The sequence below is a fragment of the Lutzomyia longipalpis genome, chromosome 4, assembly GCF_024334085.1.
Source record: "Lutzomyia longipalpis isolate SR_M1_2022 chromosome 4, ASM2433408v1".
Lineage (NCBI taxonomy): Eukaryota > Metazoa > Arthropoda > Insecta > Diptera > Psychodidae > Lutzomyia > Lutzomyia longipalpis.
The window spans coordinates 22,605,951-22,623,908 of record NC_074710.1 but is presented as its reverse complement, the minus strand read 5'-3'; the positions used below and the strand labels follow the sequence as shown (position 1 = coordinate 22,623,908).

At 33.4% G+C, this 17,958-nt stretch overlaps 1 protein-coding gene across 1 annotated transcript in view; it reads right to left on the bottom strand.

Moving 5' to 3' along the window:
- LOC129794957 (furin-like protease 2) overlaps positions 1-17,958 on the bottom strand; it is a 97,524-nt gene that overhangs the window by 46,545 nt on the left and 33,021 nt on the right. The window contains exon 5 of the mRNA XM_055835897.1: positions 5,213-6,121. Coding sequence (XP_055691872.1) covers positions 5,213-6,121 — 909 coding nt within the window. The remainder of the gene's footprint in view (positions 1-5,212; positions 6,122-17,958) is intronic.

Sequence of the window (17,958 nt, the reverse complement as noted above, 5' to 3'; positions counted from 1 at the left end):
TTTTGACGTTTCTTTCCTATTTCTAAGTTTGACGTTTGCTTTATAATAAAATAATTTTCAAATGATATAAGATGGTCCTTAAAGGGGTTAAAAGAAGCGCCTATGAATTATTTAACAAATATCCCGCATTTACTGCAATACCTCAATCTTTTATTCCTTTATTTTTCAATGTAAAAATTCATCTATGAGTTTGTGCCAAGAAAAATATTTTCAACAAATCAGATTTTTCTATCAAATGCATTTTCTTTTTTTTTTTTTGTACTTTAGTCAAGACTTTCAGTTCGTTCTTTTCGATGAAAAGATTCTGAATCTCAAGAAAAGTTCTATAGAACTCCGTATAGATATTTCTCTGAATTAATCATTTTTCCACACATAGAAGAAGAAAATTCTATATAAGATTACTTGGTAAGTTATAATATTTTCCACATACTCTGTGATCCAAAAGTTATGTTCCCTACATGATGTTGGTTTTCCCTACATGGAGTGTGAGGGAACATCGTTGAGAGATTGACATTGCGAAAAGCGAATTTATCATATATGAAACTTGAGCTTTTGTATTAGGATGAGAGTCGCATAACTATTGCTATATTCATGATAGGAAAAAAAAAACTTTTTCGATGGAGAAAAAGTTTCACCAAAATTCACATTTTATGTAAAAGACGATGGAAAAAAAGTCTTTTAAGCGAAAGTTTTGAATAACTTGAGTGGGGCGCCGCAACACTACACCCATGAATTTATTATTATGAATCGCTAAGCATTAGCAATTGGTCTTTTACATTCCTCCTTTATTTTTGCTGTAAAAACTTGTAATGCTCATCTCATTTATTTTATTTTTTCTACATGAATTGTGGCGAATTTATGCTACATGGTTTTACAAATATGGGTGGATTTTTGTAATGCATAAGAGGGCTAAATGAACAAGAATATATATTTAAAATTTATGCATTAATTCGCGATTTTTTTCGTGCGCGCCTATGTGTTGGAAACAAAAGAAATTAAGAGGGAAAAAAAAGTTAATGGATCTGTGCGAACATTTTAATAATAATCAAGGAAATAAAAAAATACATTCAAGTTGCTTGAAAAAAAAATAAACTATACAATACACAGACATAAATTATGCAATAACACCATAAAATAGTTCAAGAGCAAAAACGTGACCAAAATGCTTGTTTTTTTTTCGGCTACTGCTTGATTTAAATTATATATGATGAGTTTGTTAAAAATTATTTATTCATTAAATTTTTTGGCAGCGAAAATATTGTCGAATAACAATGGGGGTAATTTTTGGCAAAGTAAAATTAATGATTTATGCAAATTAAATTTCAGTTTTAATTTCACGATTAAGTGTAAATAAAATCCATGCAAATCGATTGTAATTCCATTTACGTACCATCTACTACTGAAAATATATAACGTAAACTATGTAGGCAAAACCTATTGTATCGACAAATTATTTACAATCTATATAATCTAATATTTTGTACATAGATAGTTTTTAATCGGAGCAAAATTACAGGAGAGAGAAAAGTGGAAAAATTACATAAATTCATTATTATTCTCTCTTCTAATTATGTTCGTTGATATTTTTTTAATTTTGTAGTCAAACAACATTTTTTAAAAAAAATATATATATTACAGAGTAACTAAAACAGAATTCAAGGGTCGATTCAGATTAAAATTCTTTTGTTTTCTTTTCTTACAATACAAGTTATAAGATTTTTGGTATTCTGGGAAAAATTTATAAGAATTTGTCATTTTATTTCTATCTTTAATTGAATTTTTGAAGGAAAATTACTTTTCTAGGCCTCTTTAGAGATTTTTCTGACTATTTTCCTGAATAACAAATTCTTTGCTTTTCTTTTCTAGAATGACAACAGAACGATTTAAAAACACTCATCTGTCAAAATCTTAAAACAACTTTTCAGTTGTTAGAAAAGATAAAAAAAGATTCTATTGCCGTTCTATAAAAGAAGAAACAAAGAATTTGTTGTTCCCGAAAATAATCAGATAGATCTTTAAAAAAAAGTCTGAAAAAGAAATTTTCCTTTAAACACACGATTAAAGTATTAAATAAAATATCTAAATTGTATAAGATTTTTCTCAGAATACCAAATATCTTATTACTGACGAATTGTAAGAAAAAAAATGAGAAAAGATTTTTTCAGAATCTACCCCTTATGTTAAATTAATTCAAGACTAAATATGACAGATTATTTCTGTAGTTTATTAATTTTTTTCAAGGCTTGTAGATGAAACATTAGCCTAACTGTTTCATGCAAACGAAATTGCGTAACCTTATCGATGAAACATTACCCAAAATGTTTCACGAAAACGAAATTGCGTAACCTTATCGATGGAACATTAGCCCAAAAGTTTTATACAAATGAATTTTCGTAACCTTATTGATGAAACATTAGCCTAAATGTTTCATGAAAACGAAATTGCGTAACCTTATCGATGAAACATTAGCCTAACTGTTTCATGCAAACGAAATTGCGTAACCTTATCGATGAAACATTACCCAAAATGTTTCACGAAAACGAAATTGCGTAACCTTATCGATGGAACATTAGCCCAAAAGTTTTATACAAATGAATTTTCGTAACCTTATTGATGAAACATTAGCCTAAATGTTTCATGAAAACGAAATTGCGTAACCTTATCGATGAAACATTAGCCTAAATGTTTCATGAAAACGAAATTGCGTAACCTTATCGATGAAACATTAGCCCAAAAGTTTCATGCAAATGAAATTACGTAATTTAAAGAGGGAAGAATATACATAGAAGAAACACAACAGTGACGTCATTAGTTGCATTTTTCAAAGAAAACTTTCCGATTTTAGCTAATTCCTGTGGAACATAAGTAATTCTTTTTCACTTATTGTAATTTTTTAATCCTCTTCAACATTACGCGATTACCAAATGTTTCCACGAATGCTGTTTTTACTCATATTACAAACAAATAATTGATTTTGATTGATTGTTGATTTTTAGTAGTAAAAACAATTTAAAAAAATATGAACAAATAAATATTTTTTCCTCATAAAATAATTTTTGCAAAATGTTTTTTCGGATCTTTGAATTAATTTAGCCGATTAAATAAAAACAATTCATTTCTGTTTTTCCCACTCTTTCCGTTTCAAAAAATCATAAAATATTAAATAAGCCACAATTTTATTTGTCCATTAATAAAAACAAGCCCCTCTAAATTCAATTGGATTTGTTTATCAATTTCCTGTAGTTAAAAATAATAAATTTTCCAACTTGGAAAACAAAAAAAAACCGAATTATATAAAAACTATAAAATAGACTTAACTGGGTAGAAAATTTCCAATCAATGAATGTTTTAAAAGGAAAAAAAAACACAAAACTCACAATATTAAGAGTCTGATAATCGAGAATAACCCATAAATTTTCCTCAAAAAGCAGAGATCGTGTGGAAAATCAATAAATCTCATTATACTCCATTTCTTTTTTGTGTATTTATAGAAAACATTTTTTTGATTGCTTTTAGCATAAATAATTGCAACACTAAACAAATATATTAATAGCCCAATAAGTTATGGCTTATTTGAATATAATTGTAATGGAAATAAAAATAGAGCCAAAAGTCTTGCTAAATTTCACTTTCAATCCACTTTTGTGAAATGCTGCAATTTCCCTTTCTCACTGCACGACATCGGTAATGCCTCCATAGTAGGGAAATTAAGTTTTTTTTTATTTTAATAAAAAAGAATGCATTGTGGTCACAAGAATGGGCCTTTTTCTTTCACTAAAAGAGTGTACACCGTGTTGGGAGGAAGGTCTCCGCTAAATGGAGCTTTCATTAACAAGAGAAGTCTGTATGTGGACACTCTGGACAAGGGCGAAGTCATTAAGATGTTTACACAAAGTATAAGATTGTTTATTGGACATTTACTTTGAGATTCAATCAAAGAATTTATTCAACAAAATTGTTATGAAAAAAAAATTAAAGTATTTATGGGACTTAGAGGATTTGAAGTATTTATAAGATTTTTTAGAAATAAATTACTAAGCAGATTTACGGAAATCTCAAATTTTTTAAAGAGGAATCGTAAGTATTTGAAGGAATTATGAATACTTAATGAAGGACTTAGAGGATTTGAGGGACTTGAAAATATAATTCCTTCGAAAAAATTAGAAATTTTTAAGTGTTCTCTTTATTAACAGAGAAGAAATTTTCCAATTTTATGAGACGACTTTGTAGCAAATAGAATTGAAATAAAAAGTGAAAGGATTTATAGATTTGTTTTTCATAAGGACTTATAAGATTTGTGGGATTCAAGAATGATCTTCTGTCAAAAAAAATAATAGATAGGTGTATGTACATAGAAGAATTATTAGGAGAAAAGATTCTCGGGTTTTATTATAGAATTTGTAAAAAGAAAAAGAAAATCTTTAGAAGTATTTTTGGGATTTGAGGAATTTAATTATGTGTTTTTAAAAAATAAATAAAGTGTTTAATTTTTCATGATCTCTTTGGGACTTGAAAAAATATTTAAAGAAAATATGTCTGTAAGAAAATATTAAATGGATTTGTGGGATTTGAGATAATTGAGAAAGTTTTCTTATTTTTTTCTAGTATTTGTGGGATTTTCAAAAGAATTCATCATTAGATTCCTTAAAGAAAATGTTCAGAAGTTTAGAACTTAAAAATATCTCTGTAAAAAAAAAGAATTATGGGATTTGTGGTACTTGAGGGAATTGAGAAATTTGTTTTCTCGCTTCTATTTCAATTGTGGGATTTTCAAAAGAATTCATCATTAAATTCCTTAAAGAAAATGTTCAAAAGTTTAGAACTTAAAAATATCTCTGTAGAAAAAAAAAGATTTATTGTATTTGTGGGATTTATAAATGGATTTTTCTAAGCTACGGAACATTTTTTAAGACAAAATATCATATTATACGACGCAGATGTAAAAATAAAGAAATACAAAGAATTTATAGATTTTTTAAAAATGTATTTACAGTATTTGTGGGATTTATATGACTTGCGAGATTCTTATTAAATCTAAGGGATTTATAGAGAATTCATTAATTTTATCGACCTTCAAGGAATTGGAGAGTTTAGAGTTATTACTAAAATAATTCTTTAGAGGATTTTTAATCAATTTTCCGGATTTCCCGATCAAATTACCCCAAAATTCATTATAAAAATAAAATAATTTTCGAAATAGAAAAAATCTTACCTTTCTCTTCACCCCATTGAGAATCCATCCGTTCTCCTTCTCCAGCGGTTCTGGTCGTGATGTCAGCACCACGAGGTACTGCATATCGCGCCACGTGAGTGCGGGATTAGCTTCGAGGGCTAGGGCACAGATACCAGCAGCTAGGGGTGCTGAAGCTGATGTGCCCGTGTGCTCAACTGTGCAAATTCGATCGGGTCGAAGACGTCCATCCATGTCCACTGTGGCGACACTCTTATCGTGTCCGGGTGTGCCGGAACTGTAGGTTGTGGCCAAGGTTGAGGAGCACTCCTCGAGGTACCATGGCTTGTACCCACCCTGTGTGGCACTGGAGATTGAGAGTGTGAAGATGGAATTGGTGTAGCCGTCGCAATTGCACGAATCCGTGTAGCGACCACCATTTCCGGAAGCCCAAATGAAGATTGAGCCCTTCCCCTGCCGGCCACTTGTTACGCCGTAGATGAAGGCTCTCCTGGCCAGTGGACCGGGCCCATCGACGGTACTCCCGTCATCTTCGGGTCCCCATGAGGCGCTATAGATGTCAATGTGGTCGGGATTGAGACCCAATGCTTTGGCTTCGACGGCATCATTGACACTCCCATCGAGCATCCTGACGCCACCGATGCTGGCATTGTAGGCAATCCCCACGCCGCAGTAGTTGTTGAATGCCACGGCGGCCACTTCACCGGCACACCGTGTGCCGTGCTTGTTGTCCCCATTGTCCTGGGGCATGGGGTCAGAGTCATTGCCATTGATATCGTACGATGCATCGGGGTCGTAATTGAGTGCCAAATCGGGATGATTGGTCTGAATTCCATCGTCCAAAATCGACACAACAACATTCTTCCCCGTGTACCCCTTCTGCCATGCTGGTCCCACATTCATGTCCAAACCATCCTTTGCACCGCCATTCTGCAAAGGACACACAGAGAGAGAAAATATAAACCTCCAATTAACCAATATTCAACGGTGCACGTTCATTGTGTGAATTTCCAAGAATCACCAATTAGTCAAGGAATGATTCAAATTTTAGCATAAAATTCATTTTATTTTGGAATTATAGTTGCACAAGAGGGTGGAGCTGTAAAGGGAATGGACTTTGGAAAATTCAAATTTTAATTAAATGTAGAAATCATTCACACGTCACTCTGAATTCTTTAAATTTCTCTCAGATTCTTAACGAATAAATAAATTTTGCTTACAGAATAAATAAACTTGCTGACAAAAAAAAATCGAAATTTTCTGTGCATGACAAAATAATGAATTTTCTACAAGAATATGAGAATTTGGTAATAGAATAAATATATCTTCTAGCAGAATAAATAATTAGTTAATTTGCTGACAGAATTAATAAATCTTCTTATAGAATACAACAGTTTTAAAGTAGATGGAATATAAAAATTCCCGGACAGAATAAATGAATTTGCTGACAAAATAAAAGATATTGCTTACAAAATGAAATTATCTCTTAAGAAAAATAATAATTTGAAATTTGCTGACAGAATATAAGAATTTGCTGAAAGAATTAATAAATCTTCTAGTGGAATACAACAGTTTCAAAGCAGTTAGAATAATAAATTCCCGGACAGAATAAATATACGGTGGATGGAACCCGTAATAATAATTTAAAAAAAAAAGAATAAATATATTTGCTGACAAAATAAAAGACATTGCTTACAAAATGAAATTATCTTCAAAGAAAAATAATAATTTGAAATTTGCTGACAGAATATAAGAATTTCTGACAGAATAAATTAGTCTTCAAAAAGGAATTTAAAAAAAAATTAATATTGACCTGTCAATAGGAATTTTCTAACAGAATAAAAGAATTCGCTTACAGAATAAAAAAAAAACTGCTTGCAAAATATAAATAAATAATAATAATAATCTTTATTATCCTCGCTACAAACGAGTGTATGAAGGAAATATAAATAAATAAAACCTTTCTGAAAGAATAAAAAAAACTGACTGTATGAATGAATTTTCTGACAAAATTAGAATAGCTAACAGAATAACAGAATTTGCTTACAGAATAAAAGCATTCGCTTACAGAATAAAAAAACTGCTTGCAAAATATAAATAAAACCTTTCTGAAAGAATAAAAAAACTGACTGAATGAATGAATTTCCTGACAAAATAACAGAATAAAAGATTTTGCTTACAGAATTAAAAAAACTGTTGTCGGAATAAAATAATCTGCTCATGGGATAAAATAATTTGCTAACAGAATAAAGATTTTTTTTTAGATTGATCTGAAAATATTCTAGAAAATCTCATTAGGTTCCATAAGACGTTTCCTAACTCTCAGGCTTTTCATTAGTAAATATCTTTGTCGGTAAAATGAAGAGATTAAATTCAACGACGATCCTATTTCATTTCTTCAGTAAATTCCCAAAATACTAATATTGAAAGCTTTCAATTAAATTCCTTTTGTGATTAGTTAAATTATTTATTAATTAAAATTCTAAACATATAAATGAAAATGATTTGTTCTAAATGACAAAAACTGTCTCATTTAATTTTCCTCCGTAATTTGAAAGTTTTTGATTTATTGTGCAGTGATTTAGGGAGGAGAATGTTTAGAAAGGTCCTTGTTGAAAAGTTATTTTGTATTTGTTGAAAATTGAAAACTCATATCTCGTGTCCATTGAAAATTCCCATCTCTCTGCCTTTGTGTTCTCTTTAAACTCTCTCTCTTGAATTTCACATTGAAAGGCATTTGTATGAGGATATTTTAATCCTGAATTATTTAATTGCCAAATATTTGCAGCTCAGAGATATCTCAATGTCGATTCAATTTGCTGATTATCTTCTCATGCAAATAAGTGGAGAGGATCCCTCTCTCTTGACGTCCTTATGGCAAATAGAAAAGGGGATTAGATGCATAAAATTACAATGAAAATGAAAAGGAAATCAAATGCTCTTTTAATCCATTTCTCTTCCACTTAAGGGCGCACCATCGTACTTTTTCTCCTCTCCTTCGTTTTTTTCTTCTTCTCCTGAAGTTAATCTCCTTTGAAATTGCTGTGGTGCCTTTTGGGGGGGCATAGGGGGGGGGTGGGGTGGGAGATCGCTTTTCAACCTGGTAAGGGAGGAAACTGCTTGTGATTTGTTTTTCCTACTGTTGTGAATCCTTTGGTCGGCCCCCGCAAACATATAAAGAGATTTTCCTTCCTTGGAGAATGTTGTGTACCTCCCCCTACAAAATGCGCCTCACCTCACTCACGGTGTTTCATCCACAAACACAATATTACATTTCACGCCTCTGGCAATTTCTGTATTGTTTAATTTTCAACTCAATTCGCTCCACAATTTCCCACCAACCCACCCCCCGACCATGAGGCACCCAAAAGTATTTTTCACGTGATAATAGGAATATTCTGTTCTTTTTTTTTCTTGCCTTTTCTTCTCCCATTTCTTCCTTTGCTGGCTCTTTAATCAGATATGCATAAATTTCTCATACAATTTGTACAACATTGCACGCATACGGACAAGTGGAGGGGACAATTGGACGTTGTGGGGGACAATGTTGTGGGTGGAAGTTCCGGATATTGAAAATAGAATCATTCGGTTGGATGTTTATTTTTTTTTCCTTGGTGTGTTTTCATTTTTTCCTTATTTTTTTTTACTTTCAAGGCGAAAAAGAAAAAAAACTGTGGAAAAATGAGAGGGAAATTGAGTCAAAATGTATGTACACTACCCTCAAAAAGTTTCCTGGCAAGCAGAAATGTCATATCTTCACAAAAAAAAAATATATTACTGAAGAACCCCTTGATGGATTTGAGTGATTTTTTTTAAAGTTAGAGGGCATGATTAGCTATCATTTCGACGCTCCCGAAGATTATGAACCATACTCCTGTGTTAACACTTGGAGGATTGAGGTTTCTAACCTCAAAACTTTGACCTTAATTTTCTCTAAAAAGAAAATGTTTTTCCAAGTTTTCTATCGGCGAACTTAAAATAATTGAACTTCCCTACATAAAGATGCAGAATTTATCACGAAATATTAAGTAGAATTTAATTCTGTGGCGCTTGAAAAAATTCAAATTAGCCACTTTGTCCAGCAAAATCCTCCAAGGGCTAAAAGATAGGAATGGCTCTTAACAGACGGCCGGCGGTCATTTTTGGTTGACATCTTCGCGAGGAAACTTTTTTTGACACTTGGAGGTGACGTTTTCGCGTAAACATAACCTCAAAGCAACATTTTTTGTGCTAAAAAAGTGAAAAATGTGGGATAAAGTGTATTGCAGTGCCCCCGGGGGACTTCCCGTATGCCCCTAAAGTAACTTTCTAGTAGAAAATTCGCACAATAACTTTAAGTGTCAAAAAAAGTTTCCTCGAAAAAGTTGCTTTGAGGTTATGTTTGCGCGAAAAATTAACCTCCGTCACCTCCAAGTGTCATAAAAAGTTTCCTCGCGAAGACGTCAACCAAAAATCGCCGCCGTCTGTTTAGAGTCAATATGGTTCATAATCTTCGGGCACGTCGATTTGAATCTGAGTTTGTTCAAATCGGTCAAGCCCGGTTGGAGATATCCTCAAAAATGTTTTTTTTTCCACTATGGTTCACTAGAATGGCTGCCACGACCGAACCGCTTGACCGATATTCAAAAAGTTACTAGATTAGAAAAGAAAATTAAATTACCTTTCCAACGAAACTTCATTCATTAAAGCTTAACCATACTTCAGCGTCAAAAGACGCTGTTCGTTGTTTTTTCTCACTTGCTCCTTGTCAAATTGTATCGCGCTGTCACTGTCACACAAGAAAGGCGGTTATATAACATAGAAACCGCGTTTCTTGTTTGACAGTGACAGCGCAATACAATTTGACAAGGAGCAAGTGAGAAAAAACAACGAACAGCGTCTTTTGACGCTGTTGCTTGGTTAGGCCTTTAAAGCTTAACCATACTTCAGCGTCAAAAGACGCTGTTCGTTGTTTTTTCTCACTTGCTCCTTGTCAAATTGTATCGCGCTGTCACTGTCACACAAGAAAGGCGGTTATATAACATAGAAACCGCGTTTCTTGTTTGACAGTGACAGCGCAATACAATTTGACAAGGAGCAAGTGAGAAAAAACAACGAACAGCGTCTTTTGACGCTGTTGCTTGGTTAGGCCTTTAAAATCCGTGTACTAACGGCCGAGATGCAAGAGATCAAAGTCAAAATTTGTAAAATTGTGAAAAACATACTTTCACCTAGGTTTACCAAAATGCCTGCCAAGAAAAAACGGGTTGACCGATTTTAAAAAATTTACCAGTTTTGGAAAGGTGAGAAATGTACCTTTCCAAAGCTAATAAATTTTTGAAAATCGGTTGACCACAGCCAGAGATATAGCCACTTGAAATTTGCCTTCAAAAATAACCCATTTTTTTGCTTGGCCGGAAACTTTTTGAGGGTAGTGTACATATGTATGTTAGTGAAGAATTTTCAGCATCTCAGAATATTTTTCAACTTTTGTCAAATTGAATTTTTGACTATGCGGAATGTCCTCTTTTTATTTTGCAAGTCGTAACTTCCACATGGTCGAATTTTAGGGGAGAGGGAGGTAGGAATTGCTCCAGGGGTCCTCAGTGCGCGCGTATTTGGGTCTGCTGGAAAATCTTCTTGTTTTTGGGGTGCGATGGTATGTAGAGAAGGGCTCGCGCGCACACAGAAGGACTCAGGCGGTTGAAAAGTTAGCTTCGCCATGGATTTCCAAATATATACGCCTGTGGTTTGCTTGGGGGCGGAACAAACTTCCGGTGTGGTAGGCCCTAAAACAATTTCGCTTTCCTCCCACAAAACCACCCCCTTCCCGCCCCCCTCCCCCTTCGAAAAGAACCCCGTTGAAACAAGTCAAATGCAGAAACCAAAGGCGCGCGTAGAGTAATAGTTAATTTCTCCAAAACAGGATTACGCGCGGACATTCCAACAGAGCGGGGAAATTCATTTACAAACTAAAAACGTGTAAACTGTCCCAAAATTGCCGTGTCGATTAGCGGAAAATTGCATCCAATACATGTTTGCACATAATACTCACAGCTCATGGTATTCAACTATATATAGCACGGACTATATATAATTTTCAGTACAATATATAACTTATTTGAAGGGTATACCAGTAAACTAAAACTAATTGAGCGGGATTTTATGGGAAACTTTTCCTTCACTTTAGGCCGAATTTCCAATAAATCTCTCAAAGATTTCATAAAACACTGAGAAACCTCCTAGAGTTTTAAGATGAATTTACTTCACAAATACTCTCTGTATTTGTGGGCTTTATGCATGGGAGAGTTTAGTGTGGGAAAACCTCCTCTCACTAAAATATTTGTGTGCATGTTCAAGGAAGTTAATCACACGAAAATAACTGCGTGACAAACATTACTTTCATTGATATTACATCAAGCTTCAGCATTGCCATCAATAACATCATTCCGCTGAAGAATTTATTGATCGACACGTGATGCACAAACGTTTTCGAAATATATACAATACAAATACACACAGAGGAAATCAATGTTTGATCATTCTTTATTTTTTTACGAATAATGTGGATTTTCTCTTGCAAAAGGAGGGACAATTGAGACACATTTAACGTTTTAAATCAATGAAAAAGATTTAAAATTTACCATTCATTCTTATAATTTTTCTCTCTAATTAGATGAGTAAAATCTGGCAAAAATTTGATCAAAAAATGCAAACAATGGGTGAGATTCATTAGTCAGACGGTTTTAAGATTTCTTAAGATTTTTAAAATCTTCTTGAGAAACATTTAAGATTTTTAAAGTTTCTTTAGTCAAACTGAATCGTGAATTATTTTTAAATGCATATTTTCGATGATTTTTACGATTTTCGATACCCAAAGACGATCAGGTAAAATCTTCGAAAAATATGCATTTAGCCTAATTCAGCCTCACTTAAGAAATCTAAAGTTTCATTAAAGAAAAATTAAAAAATCTTTAGTTTTTCTTAAGAAAACCTAATGGATTTTTAAGAAAACTTAAGACATCTTAAAGAAAACTTAAGTCTTTCATAAGAAATCTTAGGATAAGTAAACTAGTAAATTCTACCCCAAGTTTTGGTTAAATTTATGCTTAATTTTTAATGTCAGTTAAACTTCTTTTTAGGCAAAGAAAATAATTTATCCTTCCAAGTCTAGTTCTAAATCATTTTAAATGATTTTTTTGAGCCGAATTCAGTATTCAATTTGACAAATATATTTTGTACAACAATTATTCAATTTTAAAATTAAAATTTGCTTTAATTAAATTTTTGAAAATACTTTTAAATAAAACTTCCTTTAACGCAGAAAATAATTCAAGTTTTTCTTGAAGAATATTTAAATTACCTTTTAGACGAAACCAGTAGGGCATCAAAAGTTCTTTCTCTATGAAAATCCTCTAATTAACATAAAAATTCATTCAACTCATTTTAGTTTAGTGTTTAGTTGCTCGCAAGCTCTCAAAAGATTAAATCAAATGTTAAAAAACGAATAATTGTTTAAAAAAAAATGCAAAATCTACGAAAAAGAATATTCTTTTGATTCTTTTCTCTCATTTCTCTCCCTTGAAAAAAAATGTTGCTCGCATTTTCTCGTACTTAGTTGCTACATTTCTTTTTCGTTTATATTATGTACGAGTACGTATACACATAGATTGCATTCCCTTGTAGTAATTTCTCCGAAAAAACCACAACACTACCCCCTCCGGTAATTTGTGCAGACTCCACAACTACACATTAGCAAAATTACTTTTCTTATTTGATTAATTTGCAAATTAGAAGTACGCAGAGCTATGGGAAAATGGGGGGGGGATGGTGCGGTGGGGGAGGGGGATGGAAGAAGAGAGTGTCCGTAATTTGTTGACTTTTTTTTCTTCAGTTGGAATGACCAAAAGGGGGTGAACGGAAGATGGGATGTGGGGGGGGGCGAAGGGAGTTTTTAATTAAAATCCCCTAAATTAATTGATGAGGTTTTCAACGAGTTGATTCGCATTTTGTGGCAAAGATGCGGATGAGGTGATAAGAAGGAATCCCTGATTCGTGGTGATTTGCAAATATCCCTGCAGATAGTAGGGGGGGGGGTGGGTAAAGGGTGGGAAAGTTGTATAGAAGAAAGACAAAAAAAGATGGAATTCCTTCAACTTCAAATGGTGTTTGTTGTTCTGCCAGCCATGACTTTTCTTCTTTCTAACTTTCCTTCTCTTTTATCACTCACTCTTTCGCACAAGAAAATTTATTGACCCCCAACGATTTTCCAGCTCATAGAGTAGCCATTCAGCTGTGCTGTTAGTATAATTTAAATGCCCAAAGAATCTCTGACATTTTAAACACAACTGACATTTTTTTCAACATTAAAATACTTTTTGTTCCGTTAAAATTTCTCTAATCACAGAGCTTAAGGTTATGGCTAATTTTAAATTTAATTTTTAATCTTGTGTCCGTTGAGATTAAAATTGAAGAAAATGAAGAAAATTTACATTTTCAAATGTTTTTTTTTAACGAAAAATGTCTGATTGCATGCCTTAAGCGAAAGTTAAATTTCTTTCATTTTGATTAAATTTTTTTTAAGGAAAAACTTAAGATTTTCGAAGTATTATTCTTAGGCGACACTTTAGATATCTTAAGTTAGGAGGCTTGCATAAATGCATATTTTTTGATGATTTTTACGCATTTAAATGCCCGAAGCCACCAGGAAAAATCTTCGGAAAATATTAATTTTAACCTATTCACCATTACTAAAGAAATCTTAAGATTCGATTGTGAAATTTATAACATTTCTTAAGTTGTTTTTTTTTAAAGAAAACTTGAAAAATTCTTAAGGAAATTTAAATAATCTTTAGTTTGACTTAAGAAAATTTGTGTATTCTTAAGAAAGCTTAAGGATTTCTTAGAAGAACTTAAGATTGTCTGATTTAGTTATATGGATCCGGAAGGAATTTATAATGTAGAAGAAGAAGAAGAAGAAGAAGAAGATTGTCTGGATAGGATAAATTTCGCCCATTGTGCTGATTTCGACGTGAAAAAAAATATATTTTAAACAAATAATTTGGCGCCCCGCGAAGCGGGGCGCCTTTTATATACATAAAAAATATAAAAATATATAAACCTATAAATATACATATATAAGTACAATGATGGTCCAGCAGAGTAAAGGGAATGTACTGGTAAGTTTCACTTACGGGCTGTGATTCTTTCTTCAGATGACAGTCAAAGTGTGGTGAAGTACAATGATGGTCCAGCAGAGTAAAGGGAATGTACTGGTAAGTTTCACTTACGGGCTGTGATTCTTCCTTCAGATGACAGTCCAAGTGTGGTGAAAATTGAGGTGGATAAATTTTTAGGAATGGCTTTCTCACGCAACGAATCACAGCCAACGCGCATGAGTAAGCCTTTCCCCAGAATTTACACGCGTTGGCTGTGATTCGATGCGTGAGAAAGCCATTCCTAAAAATTTATCCACCTCAATTTTCACCACACTTGGACTGTCATCTGAAGGAAGAATCACAGCCCGTAAGTGAAACTTACCAGTACATTCCCTTTACTCTGCTGGACCATCATTGTACTTCACCACACTTTGACTGTCATCTGAAGAAAGAATCACAGCCCGTAAGTGAAACTTACCAGTACATTCCCTTTACTCTGCTGGACCATCATTGTACTTATATATGTATATTTATAGGTTTATATATTTTTATATTTTTTATGTATATAAAAGGCGCCCCGCTTCGCGGGGCGCCAAATTATTTGTTTAAAATATATGTGAATAGATGAAAGTAATTGTTGATGTAGCAAAAAGGCAGAAGGCGGCCATTTTGAATTTTGAAATTAGTAAAATCTGATAGGTCATACCCACTATACCTAATGAAACTTCAATCGAAAAGCCTCTATCAAGTACCGTTAAGCCGATATAAGGCAATATTACAACAATCGGTACATATGGAAACCTGTTTTGGTGTATATCTCTGAAACCGCGACATAAATTTTTTTTATTTTTTTTTTATTAAAAGGTGTACCTATCACCTATAACATACTAAAATTTAATCGAAATCTATCGTCCAGTTTTTGAGATATTAATCGAAAACTGGTCGAAAACTCATCGAAACTTTGGTTTTTGATTGTAGGCCCTCTAGCGGTAACTTTTGAAACTTCCTATGTATAGATAATTGTAGACCTTTTTGAGATCTTTCATTCAAAACCGGTTTGGTTAAAATCGGTCAACCGGTTTAGGAGTTATGGCCGACTTTCGATAAAAGTCTATATTTGCTAAACCGCTTGTCCGATTTTTAAAAATGGGGTATCGTTGAAAAGGTCTTGAGGGCCCCTACAACATATTAAAATTTCAGACCTCTAGCTATAATAGAGGCTGAGATATAGCGAAAACAAAATTGAAAAAAATTCAAAATGGCGGATGCAGGGGTGGGGGGTCGAATTTGATATCATAGTTGGACGACTTCCAGTCGATAATTGTACTTTGCCGGTGACCGCAAGTCTCTATCTATTACCGTTCTCTTGTAATTGAGCTCCAAACTACGGCCGGACGGACGGACGGCCGGACGGACGGACGGCCGGACGGACGGACGGCCGGACGGCCGGAAAAGTTTTTCGGCGCATACGTTTTTTGGAATGTGGGGATCCTAATTCGTGCTCATACCAAGTTTGAGCCCGATCCGACGACCTTGAGTTTTAGAGTGGACACAGAAGCTGTGCTATTCTTTTCTTCGAAAGAATCACAGCTAAAAGTTTTATCTTAGAATGAAAGGTCAAAACTTTGATATAAAAATTTAATAAAATTCTTCTATTAGTCTCATTAATTACCTTCTAAATATAATTTCAAATAAACTTCCATTAAAGCATCAAATTAAATGATTTTTAATGCTTCATGCACTGACGCTTTTTTTTTTTAATTAAATTCTAAGCATTAGAATTCCCCCAATTTCCCTCCAAAAATTGCTTTGAAATTAAACTTTTTGGCCAATTTATTGAGTTAAATAAATGCTAAAATGAACAATTCAATGGGAAAATTCCAATATTTTAATAGCATTAATTATTTATGAAAACATCTCCTTACATTTTGCACATTGTTCAATGATATTGAATTACCGATTGAGCTTTTTTTTTACCATGCTCAACATTGCGATGCTTTTATTTGTATTTCTGCTCAACACCCATCTCTTTGATGTTGCTTAATTAAAAATGATTTTGCGCTAAGCTGGATGGGTTTAATTTCAAAAATCAATATATGCGAATAGGGGGTGGGTGGAAAACTCAACAATTGAGGTTTGAATTTTTTAAATAATTTTTCAATGATTTATTTCATCTTATCTGCAGAATTGTATGTATGGCGTGTGTAGGGGAGGAAAATGAAAGCATTTTTTCTGGCTTCCCTTGGGGGTGGGTTGGGGGTTGTTTTGCCGCGTGGAGGGAGGATGAGTGAGTTGGTGTTTATTGAAGAATATTGTGGAGGTAAATAAATTTACATGACAGAGAAAAATTATTAGAAATTGCTAGCGTTGTACGGCATGGGACGCAGGGAGGAGCGCTTCAACCCTCGAGAGTATTACAAAATTCCACCATTCAGGAGAAGCAAAGAAAAGTGGGGTGAGGTGGAAAAAAGAGAATTCCCATATGTGAATTTTCACCGCTTTTAGCCGCGTGAGGGGCCCCCAAAGTGAAAGAGAAAGTGAATTTTATTGAGTGACTCCACATCATCTCACAGACATATAGGGGAGTACGGTGTGTGCGCGTAAAGTCAACAACTGACGCGATCATCAATTTAATTCGTGTTAAAAAACGAAAGAAAAAATGTACTGGTAAGCTGACCAAGCTTACGAGAGCTGTGTTTCTTTCAGTGTACCAATAAATACGCGCAAAGTCAGAAAAAGTTGAAAAGTCATCCCCCAAGAAATCTTTAAAACGCAACATCTCGGGAACGGCTCCATAGATTTTCGATTTTGAGCTATCGTTGGAAAGGTCTTAACCTCATCTATAACATATTAAAGTATGAAGGAAATCGATAATGGCATTTTCGAAATATTCGAATTTGAAATTTTCGAAAATTTTAACTTTTACTTTAGCGCCTCTCGCGGTCATTTCTCGAAGTTGCAATGTTCTACACATTTGTAGGGTTTCACGAAATCTTTCATTTTGTGCATTATGAGAGCTTTCCGGACAGAGAATTTAATCATCAGAGAATTGAACTTTATTTCCGGATTTTTAAAAATTCTAGTTCCTACCATTTCCCAAGGATCTGTCTAGGTAGTCTTCAACCTTTTCAATCACATCAACCAATTCAATTCTCTATGGGCAGAAAAATCATAAAATTTGGCAGGTACTTAAAATTCTTTTCTTCCTGAAAATAGAACTCTAGTTGACTCTAATAAAAAATTATGCGTGGTACAGACATGTAAGAGTTTCTTGCTCGAAAATGTGTATATATCTGTACCGTACAATTTTTTTGTTTCCGTGTAGGCTATAATATATCAAAATTTGAAGCAAATCGATAATGGTGTTTTCGAGTTACTCATCGAAAACTCATCGAAAATTTGGTTTTTGACTTTAGTGCCTCTTGCGGTCATTTCTCGAAGTTGCAATGTTCTAGACATTTGTGGGGTTTCACGAAACCTCTGATTTGCGCTTAATTTGATCAAAATCGAATTTGTAGAACTCGAGATATGACATGTCAAAGTCGGAACTCAATATTTTCAAAATGGCGACATAAATTTTTTATTTTTTTTAAAATTATAGATGTTATAGTAGGCTATAATATATGAAAA